The sequence below is a fragment of the Malus domestica genome, chromosome 07, assembly GCF_042453785.1.
Source record: "Malus domestica chromosome 07, GDT2T_hap1".
Taxonomy (NCBI): domain Eukaryota; kingdom Viridiplantae; phylum Streptophyta; class Magnoliopsida; order Rosales; family Rosaceae; genus Malus; species Malus domestica.
The window spans coordinates 33,418,869-33,443,505 of NC_091667.1; the positions used below are offsets into that span (position 1 = coordinate 33,418,869).

General features: G+C 35.8%; 3 protein-coding genes across 3 annotated transcripts; 2 read left to right on the forward strand and 1 right to left on the reverse strand.

Annotated features, from left to right (window-relative positions):
* Positions 1 to 1,837: 1,837 nt before the first annotated feature.
* On the reverse strand, positions 1,838 to 2,149 carry LOC139197836 (uncharacterized). Its single transcript, XM_070825825.1, has one exon. It carries the CDS (start codon positions 2,147 to 2,149, stop codon positions 1,838 to 1,840), a length of 312 nt encoding a protein of 103 aa, XP_070681926.1.
* Positions 2,150 to 7,296: 5,147 nt separating this feature from the next.
* On the forward strand, positions 7,297 to 9,771 carry LOC103439702 (pentatricopeptide repeat-containing protein At2g29760, chloroplastic-like). The gene has a single exon (XM_070824975.1). It carries the CDS (start codon positions 7,411 to 7,413, stop codon positions 9,235 to 9,237), a length of 1,827 nt encoding a protein of 608 aa, XP_070681076.1. The 5' UTR covers positions 7,297 to 7,410; the 3' UTR covers positions 9,238 to 9,771.
* A 4,112-nt stretch (positions 9,772 to 13,883) lies between these two features.
* Positions 13,884 to 16,126, forward strand: LOC103439703 (sorbitol dehydrogenase-like). The gene is made up of 5 exons (XM_008378289.4): positions 13,884 to 14,380; positions 14,507 to 14,574; positions 14,785 to 15,021; positions 15,123 to 15,601; positions 15,771 to 16,126. The coding sequence occupies exons 1-5, from the start codon at positions 14,281 to 14,283 to the stop codon at positions 15,961 to 15,963; spliced, it is 1,077 nt and encodes a 358-aa protein (XP_008376511.3). The 5' UTR covers positions 13,884 to 14,280; the 3' UTR covers positions 15,964 to 16,126.
* The last annotated feature ends 8,511 nt before the right edge of the window (positions 16,127 to 24,637 follow it).

Genomic DNA, 24,637 nt, shown 5'->3' on the forward strand with positions numbered 1-24,637 from the left:
AGGCTTTTCAGCAGAAAAAGTAGTACTATGCACTCTGCATCATGGCATTAGCTTGTGCAGCATGGCATCAGCTTTTTCAGCATGTAGGCTTTATCTATTGTCCTTATTTTAAGGGATTGTAACTAGCTGACTAGGACTAGGCGTAAATCAATGAGCCATAGGTTTCGGTTCCTTTCTTCTTGTATATATATTCTGACTAGGACTCTTGTACAATTATGATGTTGCATGAATATTGAAACTCTCAACTTACAACATATGTAAATGTTATTTCTTTGATGTTATTTTTTATTATTTGCAGTTGCCTCTTTTGAATAAATATTTGTGCTTGAAAGTCTCTTATATTTTCTGTGGATAGAGTTGGTAGTTTGCAAAGGTATAACTTCTTTGTAGTAAAGGTGGTCAAGTTTACTATATAAATGTCGAGGTCATGTATGAATCAACTAATTTAACGCGTTCATGAATAGTATCCGTCGTTTTAATCTCATAATTACATAATTAAAAGAATTTTTTTTTTAGAAAGATAATGAGAGAAACATTTTTCCAATGTGAAATAATCCTGTCAATCTGGTCGAAGGCGGACATGTCAATTCACAGTTAAGGTCGATTGGCTTCTTATTTGAGTCTATGACATGCATGTTGAACCATCTCTCACAATTGACACCTAATGAAGTTAAATTGTTTTATATTGAATTGTACCAAATATGTAAAACCCAAAATCAAAAAAATTGGTAAACCGTGTTGAAACCTTACGAAGTAAGTAATATTTATATTAAATAGGTTTATTACTAATTGTATGGAGACCTTCTATAAGGCTTTACTCTTAATGAATTTTGCAAATGGTTAAGATAGAAACATTATTGATTTGGATTAGTGAAGGTGTGTCTTAAACTTTGTCAATCCATACCAAAATGAGAAATGCTAAGGGGACTACTTCAAAAGTGAGAATCTCTACCATATCACAGTTTAACGTCAATTCACGTGCCAATATGTGCAAATGGTAGAGAATGAAGAATCTTACTTTTAAGAAAGTCTCCTTAGCATTTCTCTACCAAATTATAGTTATGGCTCTACGTCTAAATCCAAAAACATACTTCAAATATGTAATTACAAACACGTAAAAATGCGAAATTGCACATATTAATATTTCGTATTTTTAAAATGTGCGTTAGAACGGTTGAATTCTTTCTCGATAGAGAGCTGCTGGCGGCTAAAGCCTTTGCTCTCGTCTTTCTCACCTGCACGTCATATCCTTTTCGGCGTTACCTTACTCACCTAACAATTATTATCGTTTTTAATTGTTTGAATTATTTTTCTGTTATTCATAAGATTTTTTCTTCTTCCTTCACCGAATGATTACTCAAGGACCTGTCGTCCCAGGCAGAAATAACCAAAGATAGGAATTAACAGGAATAAAACAAAAGGTCGTCAATTAATGCATATTATTAATCAAAATTAATCCAATTTAAGAATTCAATTTTATGACATGAGATTTCCTTATTAATGCAAAGAACAAAAGAACTAAACATAAACAGTTTCGATTTCCTTGACATTTTTTCTTGTTCATGATGCATAATATACAGGCTAGCTGGGCTCGTAGGAAATCTGTGAGAGTAAAAATCTCAGAGCCTCTAACGTACTTAGCCGCAAAAGAAACACAAAAGTATTGGGTGTTTTGTTTATTTGAAATTTAAGAAGAAAACATAAAATTTAAACTTTCCTAAGAAATGAAATTTATGATTCTCTATATATGTTACAACTTACAAGCTGCTACCATGCTACCCGATGATCAAATTGAAAGCTTCAATCTAAATTGATGATATATCTACACCGCTGATGATCATTCGGTAGGAGTGATCTTGATGACTAGTCCAGGGAAAACATCGTCCGGATCATGGATATGAGGGTTGCGCTCCACGATGTATGGGTCGCCGCACTTGTCACTGATGGTGTGGAGTGTCTCACCTTCTCCGACGACATATATTTCATCACACGGCCGGTTGGTCATGAAGTCATTGAAGTGTTTCCCTCGAACCAAGTCGTCGTTGTCTGGCGTAGAACTGTTCTCTCTGATGGAAGCAAACAAGATCAAGGCTAGTAGGGCAGTGGCGCAGTACCATGAGGCCGCATCTGCCAGTTTTCTTGATGCCATATAAATATTGGGGCTTAGAGAGAGAGAGAGAAAAAAGATGAGATATATGAGGTGGTGTGTTTTTGATGAAACAGAAAGAGGTCTGAGTTTTGTATTTATAGGTATACGAGGAAGAAAGAAAGGTTTTTGGTTGTTTGCGTTGGGAAGAAGTTGGGTTCAACGTGGACCTGGATATAGTATTTCTTTTTTTATATATTAAAATAAAAATGAATCATTCATCACCTTCCTTGGCTAGCTACTATTGATTGAATTACTGAAAAGGACATGATTGGTTTCAGAGTTTTATATACCTGGATTCTAATTTTTTTTTTTTTTTTCAATTTTTCAATTTGAGAAAGAACCTTCATTTGGTTAGGACAATTAGAAACAATTTCTACTATTTTGGCATGTGGGATTTGGCTATTGGTCAGAGGGGCTGCAACGTAGGGGTCGGACAAGAAATATATATTAGATATGGGGTGAGTCATGACTCATGACTATGAATGTTACATAACTATATGATGTTGTTGTAAAAGTCGCTAAGAATTTAGATATAGATGTATTAACGGTCCATAATTAAACATACTGACATTTTCTCTTAACTTGTATCTTATTCTATTATCAATTTTCTAATTAGAATCTTATGAAGGCTGGATAATTAAACAATTGATTTATGAGGAGTTTTTGTAACTGAAAAATTGAATTTAATAATTAAGAGAATTATAGAATGGTAGTGGCGGAAAATGTGGGGTGGCAAATAGTGTGGGAAGAAAGTGGCAAATAGCGTGATGAAATGGAGGCAATGGAGGCCTTCCCCACTCACCACCTAGACAAAACCTGTAACCATCATGTCATGGTCAAGCAACTAACATGACTAACCCAAAAGAAAGCTTCAAACTTGTGCTTTGCCATGGCTAGGTAGACTTTTGACATTCTTGCACCAAATGGGTCTTTGAGACCATTTGGACTTTTGCCTCCTTCGTGTCCAAATCCTTGGTGTATTGGACCAGCTGACCAAGTCACCCCTTTCCTCAAAGAAAAGCCTTGTGGAATGGTGTTTCGATTCGACTATGTCACGAATAAGACACTTTTTATAAAAACATAAGTGTATATTTTGGTTTCATTGAAGATTCAACTATGCAAACGGATCCCCCATTTGACATTAGAGTTGTACTAATCATGCAGCACTATACAATATATTCTCCTGTCCTCCATATACCATTATACATTAGCAATACAAGGGACCAAACTATAGCATCTTTCTTTTTCTTTCTTTTTATTAGGGCGTGGACCGGTGAACCAAATAAAAACCATCATTCCCCATTTCCCAAATCCCCAACTAAATCAAGAGAAGAAAGGTTTGACATTTTGAAGGGTTAGGGTTCTAGGGTGGATCATCAATCAATGTGAGGAGCATGCTTGCACCCATGCATTTAATCAGTCGGTAGAGAGTTGATCTGTTCCCGATGCAAGTGTGTTGGTAATGTAGAGATGCAGCCACGAAATTTATGAAGGGTTTAATTTGTTTGGTAAAGTGGTGATCCCCATTCTATTTGAATTTGGTCAAGTTGGTTTGCAAATTTTCAATAGTTGGGAAATTATTAATTTGATTTTCAAGTTTTTCCTCTTGTCCCAGTTCAATTGGCAACCCCTTTATAAAAGCAATTTATTTTGGATAATGTTATTCACACACTCATTTTTACTTCACACACTCATTTTTACTTCTCACATACTTTTTTCACCTTTTTACCGTTGAATCAAATAAATGGAAGAAGGTCAATGTCCAAAAATTAGTAAGGTTATATTGGGAGTAAAAATAAATGTGAGTAGCACTACCTTATAATTTTTTGTTGAAAGCAAATTCATTATAAATAATGAAGGATGAAGATTAATAGTGCAGGAAGCTAGTGAGCTATAGGGTCTAGGGGTGGGTTCAAAAAACCGAAAACCGAAAACCAAACCGAACCGAGGCCGAAAAAAGCGAACCGACAAAAAAACGGAACCGAAACTATCAAACCGAACCGAACCGAATCTGACCAGTTCGGTTTTGGTTTTTTAGGTTCGGAAACCAAACCGAACCGAACCAAACCGATATATATATTTAATTATTTTTTTTAATATTATAAATAGTTTAGTCATACAATCATAACAAAACATACCTTGTTGCCAAGTTGGTTTCGGTGAACCTTTTCAAGCCCCAACGCACGGGTTCGAACCTCCATGATTTCTGAGAAGTTTTTTAATTTTTTTGGAGAAATCAACAAAACCCTTTAACCCTAGCCACTAGCAGCCATACCTTTTATTTTTTTCTCATTCCCCTCCTCTCTCTCTCGTTCCCTGCCTCCTCCAGTGTAACCCTAACCCAATAACCTTCTTGCGTAGCCGAGCCTCCTCTCTCTCTCACTGGGTCTTCAACTTCAATCGCTCTATCTCTCTCAATCTCTCAGGCGACCCACGACGGCGCGACCATTTTCCCTTATCCCTCTCATCTGTACTCTGGACCCTCTATCATTCCTTCCCAACTCCGCCGCTCTTCCGCTTCGTCTTCTTCCTTCACAGCGACCTGCAAGTGTCGCTGTCTCACTCGTCGTCACTGATTTGCTCTCAGTTTCTCACCCCCATGACCTGTGACCCGCGACCTCTTGCTGTTTCGAGTCTCGACCCACTACTTCATTCCTTTGCAAGGTTAGTCTTATAATAATTTCTCTCATGTTTGTTCTACATATTTTGTTTTCAATTTGATGCGTTTTGCAGAATTTATTTTCAATTTCATGGGTTCTGTAGCTTTTCAATTTCATGGGTTTTGGTTTTACAATTTGTTTTGGGTAACTTCAGTTATGAACACTATTAGTTGAGGTTTCATTAATTTGTGAGAAATTTTGGTTCTGCAATTTATTTTGGGTATGTTGGATTAAGGATTTGGTTCTGCAGCTTTCGCTCTAGGGTTGCTAATTGCAAAACCACGGCAGAGCCTCTAGTCATGAACTTATCGGGAGAAGCTTTAGATGCGTACAATGAGGCTTACGAAGAGTTGATGAAGATCAGTGAATCATATGAGGAGGATTCACCTTGTTCGATTTTTGAAACATTCAGTGCTCAGAACCACAGTCAAACTCAAAGTGAAGAGGTGAATGGTTCCGTGGGGAATTTTGCTTTCAGTAAAGAGGAAACCGCAGGTGATGATTCACCTTGTCAAGCTTTTGAAACATTCAGGCTTCAAAGCCCCAGGCAAACTCAAAGTGAACAGGTGATTAGTTCTGTGGGGAATTTTGCTTTCAGTAAAGAGGAAACCTTAGGTGAAAAATTCCATGAGGAATTTTGCAAGCGTGTATTTGTGTTGTTTTGGATGTGCAAAATTGATTTCATTCCTGTAGGTTTTCATGTGGATGACTCTGAAGTGACTTTGAATGTGAACTTTCATATTTCCAATTTTTTTTTATTTTTTGGAGAAGGGAAGGAAAAAAAAAACCGAAAAAAACCGAAACCGAACCGAAAAAAAAACCGAACCGAGAAAAAACCGAAAAAATTTGAACCGAACCGAACCGCTGAGAACCGAACCCAGCCCTAATAGGGTCCTTCTTCCTACCAAACTTGAGCAACATAGCAATTCGATACAAAGCAGCTAAACGATGACATAAAGATTTCTTAAGAAAAGGGAAAGTGATTTCCACACGGTCATTTTCTTATTATGCCTTTTGTGTGCAGAAGTAAAAGAAGAATGAGAAAATCATTTCATATTTTTATTAAATCAATAAGCAATTACATCAACCATACATCCTCAATTTAAGTTCTAAAATCCAAACAACGAAAAGGAAAACGAACTAAAAAATGGGCAGTATATCCAGGACCATTCCAAGCAGTTACTTAATACATATAATTAAGGGAACTTTAACGAAAAGCTCCCGGTACTGTTCACTTTAACGAAAAACCACATTTTTACACTAAAACGTCAATCCTGGTACTATTCACTTTACCTTTTATTTTGTCCTTATCATTAAAACTCAAAGTTTTCAAGCCATTTTCATTAGTTTTCCTTATAATTAATTCATAGAGAATTAGTAAACTATTTGCAGTTTTCCATTTAGAAGTGAGTTCAAGTGAGATTTCGTTATAAAAATTACAGGTATTGACAAGTTGCATTTGGATATATAACTTTGTATGTTGATGGTGGCGGCCATCCAACACTCCAACTTGGTCAAACTAGTTATCACTGTACTGGTGAATATGAGGGCTAAACATTCCTCAATAAGCAGAGGAACAAATTAAAGTTTTGATATAGATTTGGTGCCATTCCCTAAAATTGGTGTCAGCATCCACAATTATTCAGTAATAATGTCTTAAACATGACATAGATATCCAATTGCAATGAATTAAAGTGATGGCAAGCAATATAAACACATTTAAGAGTCACTGATCTCAACTGATGGCCATAGTCCTACTGTCAATTATCCTCCAAACCTATTTCAACCACATTTGAGCACTAAAACAATATTGTGAAGTGACATCTTGGTACAAATCATATCCATTTTCCACGACAGTATGACACAACTTTCCAATTAGTGTGTAATTTCCATCGTTGTGGCCACCAAAATTCTGTGTTTATAATTTTGAGGAGATTATAATGTATTAATTTCTTTAACGAATAATTCATTTTTTCTACAATTAAGTTTGACATAATTCTTTTATTTCTTCCTTCAACATAAGGGCACCAACACCATCACACTCCTATCAATAGACATGAATTATAATACTTTTGGTTACTCATTTTTTTATTAAAACAATAAACATCATCGAGATTATATTATTAACATGTACTTACAATTTTAGGAAAACTAATGAAAAAAGCTTGAAAACTTTAAGTTTTAATGATAAGGACAAAATAAAGGGTAAAATGAATAGTATCAGATTTGACTTTTTAGTATAAAAATGTGATTTTTCGTTAAAGTGAACAGTACTACGGGTTTTTCGTTAAAACTCTGTACAATGTTTAGGTTACAATGGTATAAAAAAACATATCGGCTTGGTGGCAGCAGAACAAGCAAGTCTAGCCCATGATTTATATTAGGGGATCTTGATGGGCCAAGTTTGGACCCCAACAAGAGCTTATGCGATGAGGCAGGCAATGGGTTAAATATTTTAATTAATGGTTAACCATTCAATATATTAAGCCCAAGTTTAAACAAGATGGAAACACTACTGGCGGTGGCGGCAAAGTCGATGAACAACTTCGACTTTCTGCCTCGAATCCGATTCAAATTTAACCAGAACCGACGGCGTCACTCATGAAACTCGCGAGGCTCATTACGCGCCACTTCACCACCTCCACGGTGGTTCAAAAATCAGAGCGAGTGGCCGCCGGACCAATCACGTTGAGCTCAATCAAAGAGCTTCACGCACACCTTATCAGAACCCACCTCCACAAAGACCCATCGTCTCCCGTCTCCGAGGTTACCAGAGTTTACGCGCTATCTCCGCCGCATTTAAACAAAGCCCATTTAGTCTTCGATCAAATAGAGCGACCCTCATTTTTGGTTTGGAATCATATGATCCGTGGATTGTCACAGAGTGAGAAACCAGGTGAAGCAATTCACATGTATAATCGTATGTACCTTCAAGGATTGGCCGGGAATCATGTGACTTTTATATTCGTTTTCAAGGCTTGTGGTCGAGCTTCTGATGTTGGAAATGGGAAAAGAGTCCATGGACATGCACTCAAACTTGGGTTCGAGTCGTATCTTTTTGTATCCAATGCATTAATTTTAATGTATGCGTATTGTGGTGGTTTGGGTCTTGCGCAGAAACTGTTTGACGGAATGTGTCAGAGAGATTTGGTCTCTTGGAATTCTTTGATATGTGGATATAGTCAGTGCAATAGGTTTAAGGAGGTTTTGGGTCTGTTTGAGGCAATGCGGGCAGGGAATGTGACGGCTGATGCGGTGACGATGGTGAAAGTTATTTTGGCGTGTAATTACTTGGGTGAATGGGAGTTTGCTGATTCTGTGGTTCAGTATATTGAAGAAAATCATGTTAGGATTGATGTTTACTTGGGAAACACTATGATAGATATGTATGGACGGCGTGGTTTGGCGAATTTGGCTTGGGAAGTATTTGATCAGATGCGTGAAAGAAATATAGTTTCGTGGAATGCCATGATCACGGGATATGCAAAAGTGGGAAACTTGGTTAATGCAAGAAAGCTTTTCAATGAGATGCCGAAGAGAAATGTGGTGTCTTGGACTTCCATGATCACTTGTTACTCTCAAGCTAATCAACATACTGAGGCAGTGAGTCTTTTTCAAGAAATGATGGCAGCTGATGTGAGACCGGATGAAATAACCATTGCTAGTGTGCTTTCTGCTTGTGCCCGTGTGGGTTCACTTGATGTGGGAGAGGCTGTCCACAACTACATAAAGAAGCATGGAGTGAAAACAGATATTTATGTAGGAAATACTTTGATAGATATGTATTGCAAATGTGGGCTGGTTGAGAAGGCAATGGAGGTGTTCCAATGGATGGAAAAGAAAGACGCTGTGTCATGGACTTCGGTAATCTCAGGCCTTGCTGTGAACGGTTTTGCAGATTCTGCACTCGAATTCTTCTCACAGATGCTGAGAGAAGGTGTTCGACCAACTCATGGAACGTTTGTTGGGATTTTGTTAGCTTGCACTCATGCGGGTTTAGTAGAGAAAGGATTGGAATATTTTGAAAGCATGGAAAAGATTCATGGACTGATGCCAGAAATGAAACACTACGGATGTGTTGTGGATCTTTTGAGTCGGTCTGGAAAACTAGAGAAGGCTTATGAGTTCATACAAAATATGCCCGTTGTTCCACATGTCGTAGTATGGAGGATATTGCTGAGTGCTTGCAAGGTTCATGGAAATGTGGCCCTAGCTGAGAGTGTCACAGCCAAGCTTGTTGAACTGGATCCTTCTAACAGTGGGAATTACATTCTGTCATCGAGTACTTACGCAGGTTCGGATAGATGGGATGATGCTCTGAGAATGAGAGAATTGATGGGTGAGAGCAAGGTGCAAAAGCCATTTGGTCGTAGTGCCATCGAAATAGACGGCATATTTTCGAACTCTCAGAATTCGGGACTCACTTGATTGCATATGAGCATTGGCAATCGCTTATCTGCTCAACATCGAATCTGCTCAACATCGAATTGACACAGCTACTCTTGGAAGATATATATTGCAATCGAGGTTTATCTCTAAAAGTTGCAGTGTTTTCGAATTTCGATCCGATTCCTGAGAGGACAAAGTAGTGAGGGTCTGGAAAGTTGGAAGTTTCATTTCAAGTGAAAAAATGTGGCTTTACGATGGAGAGGCACGAAGTGCAGAGAAACCATTGTGTACTAGTTATACCTTCATAAGATCTCGGCTACAGAACAGTAGCAGTTATGCAGAACAACAAGATTGACCGAAAGCATACGACGTGGGAAGGACCCTTCACCTGTGATATTCATTAGTGCGTGTTTGCTTATGTTTATACGTTCATATTATAATACGTAGATTGATAACATGTTAACAGAAGAAAAATTGACAAATAAGTTAGCCTTACTTACAACCAATTTAGAATATGTACATAAAAAAAAGGTTCAACGCATATGGCTTGTCGTATACACTCATCTTTCTTCACCCTTGTGCCTTTGTATTCTTTTCATTTTTTACAAGTCAATGTCCATTTCATATCACAAAACTACAATAACCATGATTTATTAATTATAATTCAGATATCTGACGTACTTCCTATCGTATTAAGAAATTAGGAATTGGGACAAACCATACATATCATGGTAACGTCTTCCTGCATGTGCACAAGACTGACAAACACAACACAAGAAGCGCCCGACTCTTGTGCCTGTAGAAACAAAATACCAAGGTTTTTTTTTTTTTTTTTTTTTTTTTAAATTTTTTTTTTTTTTTTTAAAGAGAAGTAAATACTAAGTTAAACGGGAGGTGGATTGTCTGTCCTTCCATTTTCATACTTTTTTCATCCCCTCCTGTTTGTGTGGTCACGGTTAAGTTACATCAATATTTTATATTGATTTTTTTATAAAAATAATAAAACAAAAAGTAATAAGAATATAAAATGTTGACGTGTCTTAACCGTGACCATAAAAAACAACAGGGGATGAGAAGAATATGGAAATGGAAGGATAGACAATCCACCTCCAGTTAAACAACCAATAGACCTCGAATAAATTGTTAAAAAATAAGCCAACTATATATGTCATACCGATGCACCACCAACTATTTATTATACCATATAGTAGGAGTAGCATATTCCACGCAGATGGTTCGGAGGCCATTCAACCCACTACAGACCTCTGTGACTGAGGTATGCAGATCAAAAAGTTCGGAGCACTTAATTTCAATTTTACGTTTCATATGAATTCATCTTATTAATTTGCTTAACAAAAATTAAAATTTGAACAATTTAAATTTCATTGTTAAATTTCTTTATAAGTTCTGAATATAAAGATCGGAGTGGATTCAAATCCATAGGTCGTGGACTCAATTTTTATCATTAAACACATTTGACTAATGAAGCTTACATCATTAAGAAAAGGCAATAAAACGAGCATTATCTCATAAGCATGGATCCTTTGGTTCCACGCACAATAGGGCATCTCCCTTGAAATATTATTATTTAGGGTTTTTGGCATCACGAGCGACAGTTGGTGCCGACTCGTATCTGACTAGACACTTGCGTGGCATACATTTTCCCTCATTGTTATTTTTGGTAAAGAAATGCTAAAAAGATATTTTTAAAAGCACGTTTTTTATGAGTTTTTTATTATTTTTTATTATTTTATAATATTTCATATTAACACAAAAATTAACATCATAATAATTATGAAATGGGAGAGAATACGCGAAGAGAAAGAGCATTCTTAGCATTTCTTTTTCGGGAATCCAAATATTACCGTACTCTGACCTTTCTGCAGATAGTTGCACATTTTAAATCTCCAAATGATTCCGGGACCATCGTGTGGGTAGGTGTGTCAACGGTTACAAAATATCATCCCATATATTATTCACGTGGAAGTTAGTCAGTGCTAGACGTGCAACAAAACCTGGCCCCACAACAAGAAAATTTTAGTTACGATAAAAATACGAGTAGTACATCATGTATTTTATGTAAATTGTAAAAATTTTTATTTTTTAAGTTATTAACTTTTTAACACACATATCTCACTATTTATATAGCAACACGTGGTGGTGTACCATCCCGTATGACAGTCATATTGAAAAATCTCTCTCCCACGACAACAGATAGTTCATGTGGTACTCAATAACTTGTGCGAAGCGGAAACACAAAATAATTGTAATTTAAACCAAACATGCATTATCACATAAAGAGCATGCAAGACCACTTACACTTTTTTTGTTTTTTTGGCAATGGTTCGTGAAAAAACAACACAACATCGTACAATTGTTTTCGGAAGGGAAGATTTATAACAAAGAACGTGACTGCATTTGAATTTAATCATGCAAGAGTATTCTTGTGTTAAGTTTGTCTGTTTGTAACACTACTAAATCGCTCTCATTTCAGATAGTGTAGGTAAGTTTTTAACAGTAGCTAGGGAACTCCTCCTATAAACCTGGTAAGCCCATTTATGTTTTTTTTGAGAAAATGTACGATATTTATTGAAGAAGAAACAACGTACAATCTACAAGGATAGGGCCCATAATGGGTCTCAATAAAAACCTTACTGAGATCAGACGAATGGAAAAAAAATGTCCCACACAAAAATAAAAAAACGAACTATCCTCCAAAACTACAATCAAGTAAGAACTACATATTACTATCATCCATGAGAGCATCCGAGATTAATGAAAAGAAGAAAAACAAATTTCTTGCTTGTAATTAAAGAGTTGATATTGGAAAATTTGGTGAAACTCGCACTAGTTAAAGAAAAAGCAGGATTATAGGATAATTAGGTCAAATTAGGTGAAATATTCAAATGTGGGGTTAAAGAAAATTTATGTATTTGATTTCCTACAATTATCTTTTGATTGATTGGTGAATCAGGATGTTTTTCTCATTGGCTAAATTGTGGATAACCAAAATATTTAATCCATAAAACTATCCTTCTTTGGTCGAAAAATTAATAAGATGATTATATCCTGATTGTCCTAAATGATCTCTTATCTATTCACAAAGAAAATGATCCACATGTATTAAAAAACTGATCTCATATTTGAGGTAATTACTTTAAAGGCATACTTGTTGATTTACTCCTTGATTTTGTATCGAGCTGCTAATTTTCCTTTTAAATTTAATTTTAGCTAATTATTCTCATAATTAGCTAATTTTTCCTTGAACATTAATTTTATCCAATTACCCACCTGAACTTTTGTATATAGTCAATTCCTCCTTGCAATTAGATTTTAAAATTTTTCATCTAATTTTCTTCTATCTTGATCACGTAAATAATGGGTAAATCAACAGTACCTCTTACTTCAAATGTTTCTCTTTTTGGTTACATCATCTAAATCATCTTTGAAAGATATTACTAATCAAAATTAAATTCATTACTAATCAAAATTAAGTTCTCTGTGGGGACAACATGCAGGACAATACGGACGCCTGCTTACGTGAATCTGACTGTGCATTTCGTGGAATACACTCACCAGTCGTGAATATCTGTTGAGGAAAATCATGCATCCATATGGTACTTGCTAATTCAGTTACTTCCAAACAGGAATAATTTTAGAGAGATTATATTCACACATTTCAAATTATTTCTTCTACATTTTTTTTAATTTTTTAATATTTTCTACATACCACTAACACAGAAAAATATTAAAAAATTAAAAGGGGGTGAGAGAAGTAATTTGGGATGTGTGAATATAATCTCTCTAATTTTATACTCATATTTATGCACCGTTGAAAAATTAATTACTACTTAATAGTATTTGTGAGAAATTTTTCTGTATAATTATAACATTGTGTAGTAATTGTTCCATTTGTATCGTCATGTTATAACATGTGTATTAGGGTTTATGATAGTGCTATTCACACACTTTTACTTTCTATACACCCTTATTAATTTTTAGTCATTGATCTTTTTTAATTTATTCGATCCAACGGTACAAAGTTAAACTAGGTGTGTGAGAAGTAAAAATATGTGTGTGGATGACACTACCTTATAAATAATATCGTGATTGTAATACTCAAAATTTCTTTTATTTGAGGTGTAGTTTACCTCCTATGAGGGATATATGCAAAAGTGCGATGTAACAGTCTAACACATGGTAGTATAAAATTTGGGAAAACCATAATATCTATAAATTGTTATCTGCACTCTAAAATTTATTAGCACTTCAAAATTTTTATTTTGCACTTTAATTTTTTTATATTAAAAAATATACTAACGAAGAATATGAGATTTTTAGAGTACAATAACAGTTTCCTATCCTTGAGGGATCTAACTTTTAATATATACCTAATTTTCGCCAACTTTCAAAGTCACAAATGTAGTATTATATCAAGTTTATATCCTCCTATCATGTAATTTTTTACATCTCAATTACACAGGGAGCTTAAGGGGAGGGATCTCCATTTTTTCAAAAAAAATTGGGACACGCTCCCCACCGTTAGATTGACTTTAATGAAATTGTGTGGTTGAGATTAAAACACAGGCCATAGAATCTCAACCACAGGATTTCATTTAATTCAAATCTAACGGTGGGGAGCGTGTCCCCATTTTTTCAAAAAAATGGGGATCCCTCCCCTTAAGCAATTCCCTCAATTACAATATCAAAGGCGGGAGAAAGTAAACTTCAAGATCCCAATCACGATGAAAATTCCAATCCCTAGAAAAGAATGGAAAAAAGTGTGATGGTAACGGATTATAATACTTTGGTTTTGGATTATTATCGATAGTGGATATAAATATATGCATATTAGATTTCACCATATATGATTTTATAATCTATATATTGCAACTTGGACCAAATCTTAATTTTATAATTCCATATGCCCACCGGCTTCCAACCCTAAGTATAAATATTACACCAAGAACCGCTCTGTTCCCATCAGAAAAGAAACCTACTCCGTGTCTACCTTCTTTTATTTTGGGTGCAAACCTACTCTCTGTATCTCAAACACGGAAAAAAAAAAAAGCAAGCAAAAAAATGGGTAAGGGAGGCAAAGCTGCTGAGCCAGAAAACATGGGTGCTTGGCTTCTTGGTGTTAACAACATCAAGATCCAACCTTTCAAGCTTCCCAGTGTGGGTATGCACCAACCCTAAATCTTTTTATTTCGTTGCAGTTTCCTTTCGGTTTTTAGTTTTCAGACGAGATATTTATGATCATATTGGCTTACATCTTGCTCCATTTTCTTGGATTTCTTAACTTTAGGGCCCAATGATGTTCGCGTTCGGGTCAAGGCTGTCGGCATTTGTGGAAGTGATGTTCACTACTTCAAGGTTCATCTCCCTTCCATGCCCTTTCCCCTGTTTTTAATAATTTTTTTTTTTAATTTTGAATTTTTGATGATTTTAGATGACATTGTTTATTCCTGAAATAAGAATGAAATCAAAGCAGAAACATTGATAATTTTCTCTGTTATATCCGACAGCTCCGTACTAACCACTTAGGTTTTCTCTTCTTTTTTTTTGTTTCGGTTCATTTTTCAGACAATGAAATGTGCAGATTTTGAAGTTAAAGAGCCAATGGTAATTGGCCATGAGTGTGCTGGGATCGTTGAGGAAATCGGGGGCGAGGTGAAGCATCTTGCTCTCGGAGATCGTGTGGCGGTAGAGCCCGGGATCAGCTGCGCACGGTGCCAGCAGTGCAAAGGTGGAAGGTACAATCTCTGCCCGGACATGAAGTTTTTTGCCACCCCACCGGTTCATGGTTCCTTGGCAAATCAGGTAAAAATATTCACAATCATAGAATTTTATAGGCTTTGCGCCAGATCGATATTGCAGCATCGCAGACCTTAGGCTTGTCTGATAACCATTTCGATTAACAGATTGTACATCCTGCGGATCTGTGCTTTAAACTCCCGGAGAATGTGAGTTTGGAGGAAGGGGCAATGTGTGAGCCCTTGAGTGTAGGGGTTCATGCTTGCCGGAGAGCCAATGTCGGTCCGGAATCAACTGTTCTGATCATCGGAGCCGGCCCCATTGGTCTGGTTTCTGTTCTGGCTGCCCGTGCTTTCGGGTCACCAAGAATCGTCATTGTGGATATGGATGACCAGCGTCTAGCGATGGCGAAGTCTCTTGGTGCTAATGACACCGTCAAAGTTTCGACAAAAATGGAAGATTTGGATGATGAAATTGCCCAGATTAAGATAGCCATGAAGTCCGACGTGGATGTGAGCTTCGATTGTGTCGGTTTTAACAAAACCATGTCAACCGCTCTTGGTGCCACCCGTCCCGGCGGCAAAGTTTGCCTCGTCGGAATGGGACACGGCACGATGACAGTCCCACTTACTCCAGCTGCTGCCAGGTATAAAGCGACTCCATTTCGTGTCCTTTTTCTACCTTTTCTCGATAAGAATGTCCTACATCAATTATTTTTTTAGGCATTGTGGATCAATAGTGTAATTGCAAATAACTTTTGTTTCAGAGTTTTGTTTGCTTTATCTGATAATTAGGGTTTTGTCTTTTGAACACAGGGAGGTTGATGTTGTAGGAATTTTCCGGTATAAAAACACATGGCCGCTTTGCCTCGAGTTTTTGAGAAGTGGGAGGATCGACGTGAAGCCGCTCATCACGCACCGGTTCGGGTTTAACCAAAAGGAGGTGGAAGAAGCATTTGAAACCAGTGCCCGTGGGGGAAATGCCATTAAAGTCATGTTTATTTTGTGAAAGATGAGTTACGAGTTTGTGAATTTCGGATCCCATTAGAGGACAGTTGTGATGGCTTTGAAAATTGGAAATTCATCAATTTATCATGAAAAATGGAGATCAAAACTTGTTGATGTACAGAGACCATATACCTTCATTAAACCTTGGTTCCGATTTTTATTAATTTTTTTTCTCGTTTTTACTTTTTAATGGAGCCCCTCAATATCTATGAACCATACATGTAAGATGATGCCAAAAGGTTCTTTAATACGAGGCATTTTTGTTTACACAAGTGGTTTTTATTTAACACAGGTTGTGGGCCTTCTCCCATTTCTTTGAAACCCTAGATGTGCACAAACAGACTCACATACATTTGGCCACATTGTTGTTAACATATAAAGATAAATTAATGAGAAAATAGAGGAATTCAAAACTCAATATTTGGAAGAAAAGTACCATCAGGCTAAGAGTTTGTTGGTGCCTCGCATTTTAGTTGGTGATTAACCTCACTCATGAGTGGAGGATTATGAGAGGAACCAAGGTGACTAATGCACGTGTTAGGTCAACTTAAATGCAATCTAGATTAACAATCAAATACACTCGGCCATATTGATTTTAATTAATAACGATAAATAAACTTGTCCATTTAAAATTGTAGTCTTTTATCAACAAAAATCTGAGATTCAAGATTTGGACCTCTTCTAATATTGCGAGCAAGAGTACCATTAAACTAGGAGTTAGGTAGTGCCTCGTGTTTTAGGTGGTGATAAACCTCGCTCTTGGGTCAAATGGGTTCATAGAAACATGCATTGTGAGGAGGATTATGAGAGGCACCAATATGGCTACCTATGCATAAGTTAGGTTAAGAAAAACGCAATCTATGATGCAGGACAAAAAAAAATTTGAAAGCGACCCGTAAATAATATCTCCCAACTAGCTAGGATGTGTTGCACACATGTTCCAAATTAACTTCCAACTTTCAACTTCCAAGCAAGGAAACCAACAAACTGTAAATATATTATAATGCGGGTCTTACCTCAATTGTAGTAGATCATAAAAATGACTCACCAACCTCTTCCAAAACATGGCGTGGACATGACATCAACAATTTTGTAAGTCTTTCCCAACCTTTAGGAAGGGACCCAATTTTTTTAGCAAATGTGGTCACATGTCTTTTCAAGGATTTGCAAGTGTTTCTATTTTTTATTTTTTGGTTAGTAAAAATATACTTTAGTCTCTTCTGTTGGTAGAGCAACGCAACGCAAATTCGGGAAAATTGAAGCAATTCATCATCACAGCTCAGTTTCTTAATTCAAAAACATCCATTCACTTGTAATTGTGTTTGAGGAGGTCACTGAAAGGGACTCCAAGCATTTATCAGTCATCCCAACTATCCAAATTATTAAGCTGAGAATTGAAGAGATGTCCAGTGCAACCCCTCAACCCTCCACAATGGCTACTACGCAACGCGATTGACACACACACAACATGTCAAAGTGAAAACAACATGGTACGTAGTCACTAACATCATTGACACAAGATGCGGTGAATAAAACATTTAGCCACCGTCTCCTAATCAGATATAGAAAAGGCCTTCACAATGGGACAAGCTTCAAAATCTCCGGGTGTTGAAGAGAACACTAGTTCTCATGAGTTCATGATGCTTCTCTTCAATGTTGTGCAAACTCAAGATTTATTTATACTACATATGCCGGTGCATTGAAAGAGCAACTAGCCTTATAAATGTTGGATTTTTGGATCGGCGGGCTCATGGAGTCTCACTCTAACAACACCGATAATATCCTCAACTTTACCACCTGCCCAATCCATTAGGTGTGAAGTTTTATCACAAAACGCCTCGATATTAGTTAGAGTGGGGTAATCATAATTAAACCTCATTATTTTCTTTTCACCCACCGATGTGAGATTCCAACACTCCCCCTCACGTGTAACCCCATTTAGTGGTTCACATGTAAAGATCCACACATCAGCAATTGAAACTCAGATGTCGGCTCTATGTTAAGAGTCCAGACTTGTTTTAGAACTTAGAGATTGACTCTATGTTAAGAGTCTTGGCTTGTTTCCTTCTTGGTTACAAGCTCATTGGCTTGCACGGGCCCGAACCTTGGCTCTGATACCATGTTGGATTTTTGGATCACCATGGAGCCCCACATCGGTGGGTGCAAAAGAAAATAATGGGTTGAAATATGATTGCCCCACCCTAATGATAGGATTAAAAGCACACCACAAAGTAGCACACAAATGTCCTATTAATTTTCCTTATTAAAGCTAAGATTTGTCAATTGTAGCATATGCAAATAAGGGTCTTTCCCGCAGAAGATTGTTTTATCTAACTACTTAGACCTAGTTTGGGAGTGAGGTGCTTAAAAAAAAATCACCCATGAAAAAAAGCTGTGAGGGTTTTAGGTGTTTGGTAAATTGAAAAAAAATGGCTTATTTTGGAAGCTGCTGTGAGAATAAGCTGAAATCAAAGGAAAAAGCTGAAGCTGCTATTTGCAGCTTTGGAAAACTGGTTTTTTTTCAAAGCACACGGAGCTACAGAGCTTCTTTAATGAAAAGACCTACTATTAGACTGCTTTTTTTTTTCCAAGAGCACTTTTACAAAAAAGTTTACCAAACACTCTGCTGATTTATTTCACAGCCGCTTATTCTCACAGCACAGCCGCTTATTCTCACAGTAGCTTTTTTTCAAAGCACATCAATACCAAACCAGCCCTTAAAACGTCACAAAAACTGGGCTGCTGTCCATACTGACCAGCCACCGAAAAATAATTTTTAGACTGACTTATGCTTATCTAAAGTTTACGAAATTTTATATGACAACACTAGACACACAGAGCTACACTCACACAAATTATTGGGATTTTTGGAGTTCATTTGCTATTTCAATTAAATCGAACAAAAACAGGATAGAAACAGATATTAAGTAGTTCACAAATTAAGAAAAACGAGTTAGGGGTATTGCTATCCACCACCAAATAATCATGCAAACATGTTATGTTTCATTCAAATTTCTTTTATTTCCAGATGAAGATGCTCAAGTTGGCTCAATGTTAGAACTCAACCTATTACTCTTTCTTACGTAGTATGTTAAGAGAATGGCGTTTTCAACTTAACTTAGTCCCTAGCATGCAATCTAGAATGGCGTGTTCATAGATTTAACAAGTAGAAATCATTAAGAAAGAAAAGAGTTTGAGTCATCACAAGGCATCGTAAGTACTGGCGTTGTCTTACTTATCTTAGAAATTGGTTCACATGTTAATCGCAATTAACAAATACTACTCTAGAATATATGTAGGTCCTCATTCGAGAAGGGCAGGCACACACATATTCATAGCATTAGAATCCTAGATATGCTTACTACGTATGCATCCATAGAAAACAAATAAAGAATTCATCAATGAGACAAGTAGTGAACCAATTTTCATCCATTCATAAAAGTAATTCAACGAAATATCATAACAAAATTGCAATCATATTCGGGGCTTCAAAACAGCCCCTAACTACTAAAAATTTAGTTACACACAATCCTTAAGTTAAAACAAAAGATAGACATGAGTTTGAGAAGATAGAACCGAAAGAAATCGACCGAGGCCTCCTTCCCACTTCCTTCCTTCCCCAATGCTGCTTTTAAACCCATTCTTGCTGCATCATTTTCTTCTCCTTAACTTACCCACTAATAGCCATTTAGTGATGACAATAAGTGAGGGGAAATGTGGTAAAACAATTGTAACACTTTAGGTAGCCTTTATGCCAATTACTCCCTCTTAATCCTCATTTTTAATTCCATTTCATCTGATATTTGAATAGGTGTCAGCTGACTTGTTCTTGGCTGCATCAGTTTTGGCTGCTAGTTTTATTGGATTTATTGCCTTCAATGCAGTTACAAACTGCTCAGCGTCTTGGAAACCTTTCAGTGTTAAAACGGCCATAACTTCTTCTAGAAAAATGATATTAACAATCCACAAAATGCTCCAGAAAATAGACATCCGTAGCTTTCCAAGAGTATAAGGCTCATTCTCTAATTCATTCTGAGCTATTCGCAACTTGCTTCCAAAGTCAGCTGATCTGCACAGGCAGTTTTGACGAATTTGTTACTAAAAATCCTACCTGTGCTATTTTTCTTTTATTTGCTTGACAAATCCCACAAAACACAAAAACAAGGTAAATAGCTCAAAAATATAAGAAACTAACTAAGAAAAGAGAAGTGAATTTGATGTAAAATATATATAAATATGAGCTTATCAAATACCCCCACGCTTAGCTTTTGCTAGTCCTCGAGCAAAACAAAGAAAACATGAAAAACATAGCAACAAGAAAAACATTAGCTTCCCCCTTTGTGACCCTCATAGAATTTCATTCAAGAAAACAAATCATCAAGAACCTTAGCTAGCACCAAACAAACTAATCCAAATTCATCTTCCTTATTCAAATGTTAGCAGTAACATTTTAATCATCCATGAAGTGTAGTGTGTGTAATAGTCATGCTAATGCAATTTCAAGTTTTCTTGAAAACACCACACGCAAACTAGTGACCTTCTCACAGGACATACACTCAATCACACATATGTTTAGTTTAACGTGTTTCGCTCAAAGAATCAAATGTGAAAGATCTACCATAAGCTTGCATAAAGATCTCATCTCCACAATCATAATTGCAAAACTTAAATCAAGAGGACTTTTATTGGATGTAATGAGGCTTAGGGAGAGGGCTATAGAAATAAAAGGCTTAATATATACGGCTCAAATTGGCAATCTAATGATATCATTTTTCTTTAGGAAACATGCTTATTTGGGCCATGGTGGTATACCTAATGCCTCTATCCTTTTCAAGTTCATGCAATCAAATGACAAACATTTTGAAAAATCGTTACGCAAGTTCTAGAGATGTAAGTCACATAAGTTCATCACACATGGAAGAATATGAGTGTATGAAAAATGCACACACTTTCAATAGGCTCAAAAACTCACATAGGTTGTATATGGTCACTATATTCACATGCGAAGCTTTAAGTCATGCTTTAATTTCACATCAACATGGCTATGTGCATTTGGTTTTTCAAAGATGATTAAACATGTACAAGGCTAACAAGAGAATAAGGAATTTCACACAACACATGCTTACTAAGTTCTTGATCATCGTGGTTCAAATTCAATCCAATTATATCATTGAGTCGGGAAACTAACAAAAATCTACTTCAAAACGATAAAGAAAATAAGACAATATTTTTTGGATTTTCACATTTTCTGAATTTTTTTTTTTTGGTTTTTTTAAAGTAAACAAAACTCATTAAGAAAACAAAAAGAAACAACACGGAAACAAATCAAACCAGTTCTTAGTCGAAGGTACGAAAATTTTCAATTTGGTCATTTTTTCAATCCTTACCCCCAAACCTAAACTGGACATTGTCCCCAATGTCAAAAAACACATTAATGCATAAAATAAAAATAAAATAAAATAAAAAGAAGGAAAAATTAGTATCCGGTCCCTAGTTTTTACTGTTCATTGACTAAGATTTTATTAGTTCTCAAATTTTGATTCAAGTCCCTAGCATTAATGTGATAATGAATTTACTTGTTTATTATATAATTTTTTAATATAAAAATTAGTAATTAATTTAGGGTTTAATACTCACACCTCTATTAAACTTCTAATTAATTTTCAATTCAAACATTTCCAAAATAATAAAAAATTAAATTAAATTAAGTTTGTACCTATTAGTTTTTTTTATATATATAAAAAGATTCTCAATTTTTTAATCTTAAATGTACCCATTCATATAATTTTTCAATTTTTTTAATCTTAAATGTACCCATTCTCAAATATATCAATTTGTTATATGTAAAATGTACCCTTTTTTTAATATAAAATCCATTCAAATTTTTTAATTCATGTTTAAACTTATATGGGTACATTCTTTTTCGTTGATTTGAGAATGTATCCATGTTTTGGTACAATAACTTTTTTTGTTAATTTTGGTTAATGTACCCATACATGTATGTATATATATACACACACACACACACACACAATATAATAGAGAGTATAATTTATATTTTATTATTTTTAATCCCATAAATTATGGGTTTTATTTAAAATCTCATTAATATAAACAATTACAAATTTCAATTTTTAATTTTTAATTAAAAAAATATAGTAACTTACATTATTACATTAATGTCAGGGACCTCAATCAAAAACTAAAAACTAACAAGGTTTCAATCAAAGAATATTGATAGCTAGGGACCACATCCAAAGTGTCCCTAAAAAGAAACAAAATAAAACATTTGGACTGAAAACTTCCCCAATTTGTATTTAAATCAAGCGATGACCCCCAAACTCCAATTTTACAATCAACTTCAAGGGTGGACATGATCAAACTTTCCGAGAGTAATCATCCAAGGGGGGCTGGTTCTTGGACATTCGAGTATGCATATACTACGAAGAGTACCTGACATAAAAACAAAAACAAAAACACTTTTTTTATGCATATACTACGAAGAGTACCTGACATAAAAACAAAAACAAAAACACTAATTAGACAAGAAAAGAAAACAATAGAGAAATATGTAATTAGAAATAACAATCCCCGGCAACGGCGCAAAAATTTGATAGGATTAAAAAGCATATCACAAAGTAGCACACAAATGTCCTATTGATTTTCCTTATTAAAGCTAAGATTTGTCAATTGTAGCATATGAAAATAAGAGTCTTTCCCGCAGAAGATTGTTTTATCTAACTACTTAAAACGTCACAAAAACTGGGCTGCTGTCCTAACTAATAGCAAGACCTTTTGTGATAAAACTCCACACCTGACGGATTGGGCAAGTGGTAAAGTTAGAGCAGTATCGGTGTTATTAGAGTGGGGCCCCATGGGCCCGTCGATCCAAAAATCTAACATGGTATTAGAGCCAAGGTTCGGGTCTGTGCAAGCTAACAAGCTTGTCACCGAGAAGGAAACAAGGTAGGACTCTTAACATAGAGCCGGTCTCTGAGTTTTATTGAAAACAAGTCTGGACTCCTAACATAGAGCCGACTTCTAAGTTTTAGTTGCCGATGTGTGGATCTCCACATATGAACCACTAATGACATGTTTACGTAAGGGTAATCAGATTAAAAAAAGGGAATTAAATTCTGATTACAGAGTACTCCGGTGTTTACTAAATATTAGGGAATCAAAAAAGTGGTGGAGCCCACACGAAACAAGGAATCCAATTCCTGAAATTGGAGGAACGGGATCGATGAGGTATTTGAATTCCCGGAGGGTGAGGGTATTTGAATTCCCTGGACCGACCATTTATCAAATATCACGCGGTCACAAGTGAATGTTTTTTTATATTTTCAAAAGTAAAGTAGTTTCGTTTTGTGTGAAAAATATAAAAAATGAAAAAATTGTGGCCGCACGATCTTTGATAAATAGTTGTTATTAATTGATCTCAGGGACCCTAATAAGAGGATCCGGAAATGATCTAATTCCATACATTAGCATCATAAAACTAGAATATCCCTGGTCATTTTTCTTATTAAATAAATAATTTCATAAAACAAACTTCAACGTTATGTAAAGTCGTCTACAAGACGAAAACCACTATAGGAGTTCAACAACATCAAAACTAGTGCGAACAACAACCGCATCAACAACTAAACAACACACATAACCAAAACTAGTCTTAATTATTAACCAATCGCAAGCAAACCAAATCCTTACAAAGCTAAGTGCCGCCAACAAACCAAGAAAAAATAGTTGAACATGGTGCAATTGTGTGTATGTGGTTCAATATCCTAGTGAATAGAATTTTTGGTTTCCACTCATACCTCCTGATTTCGAAATTTTCTCCTCCTTTAAATTATTGTAATAGTTTTAAATCATCTTCCGTGAATGATAATAAATTAAAAAAGAAATGGTGCAATTGTGGGGAAACTGTCATTAAAAAAGAAATGGTGCAATTTTGGGTTTCCACCCTTACCTTATCTTATAGACCGTCGTTATGTTTTTCACATTACCAAACGTCAATGAAAGAGCCATTTTAATCGTCAATAAAAGTTCTTCGAAAAGAAAAGGCTAACAAGAGTAGCATATTACACTTCACAGCTCTCCAGCGAAAAGTTCAAATAACTAACCAATTTAATTTAGAGAGTTTTAACGAAAAACTCACGGTATTGTTCACTTTAACGAAAAATCACATTTTTACACTAAAAAGTCAAACATAGTACTATTCATTTTACCCTTTATTTTGTCCTTATCATTAAAACTCAAAACTTTCAAATCTTTTTCATTAGTTTTCTTTTTAATTTATCATCTTCAACAACAGTATATATTTTAACAAGCACTATAACATAATCATTTGACCAAAAAAAAGTCACCATATCTACAGTTTCCTACAAGCACTTTTCTTTCTTTTTTCCTTCGAGTTCTCTCTCACCACTCCTATTCCTTCTCTCTCTCTCTCTCTCTCTCTCTCTCTCTCTCTCTCTCTCTCTCTCTCTGTTTTTTTTTCCCTTCAAACTCTCCCCTCCGCCATTTGTTGCTTCACCAATTTTAGATCTTACCGACCACTTGGGGCTCCATTGTCCCAAATCTCATCGCTTCCATCGTTGTCGATGCAACTACAATAGCAAATCCATCATCCCAGATCTAATGGGCTTTGCCGTCGTCCTCGAATCGACTAGTCG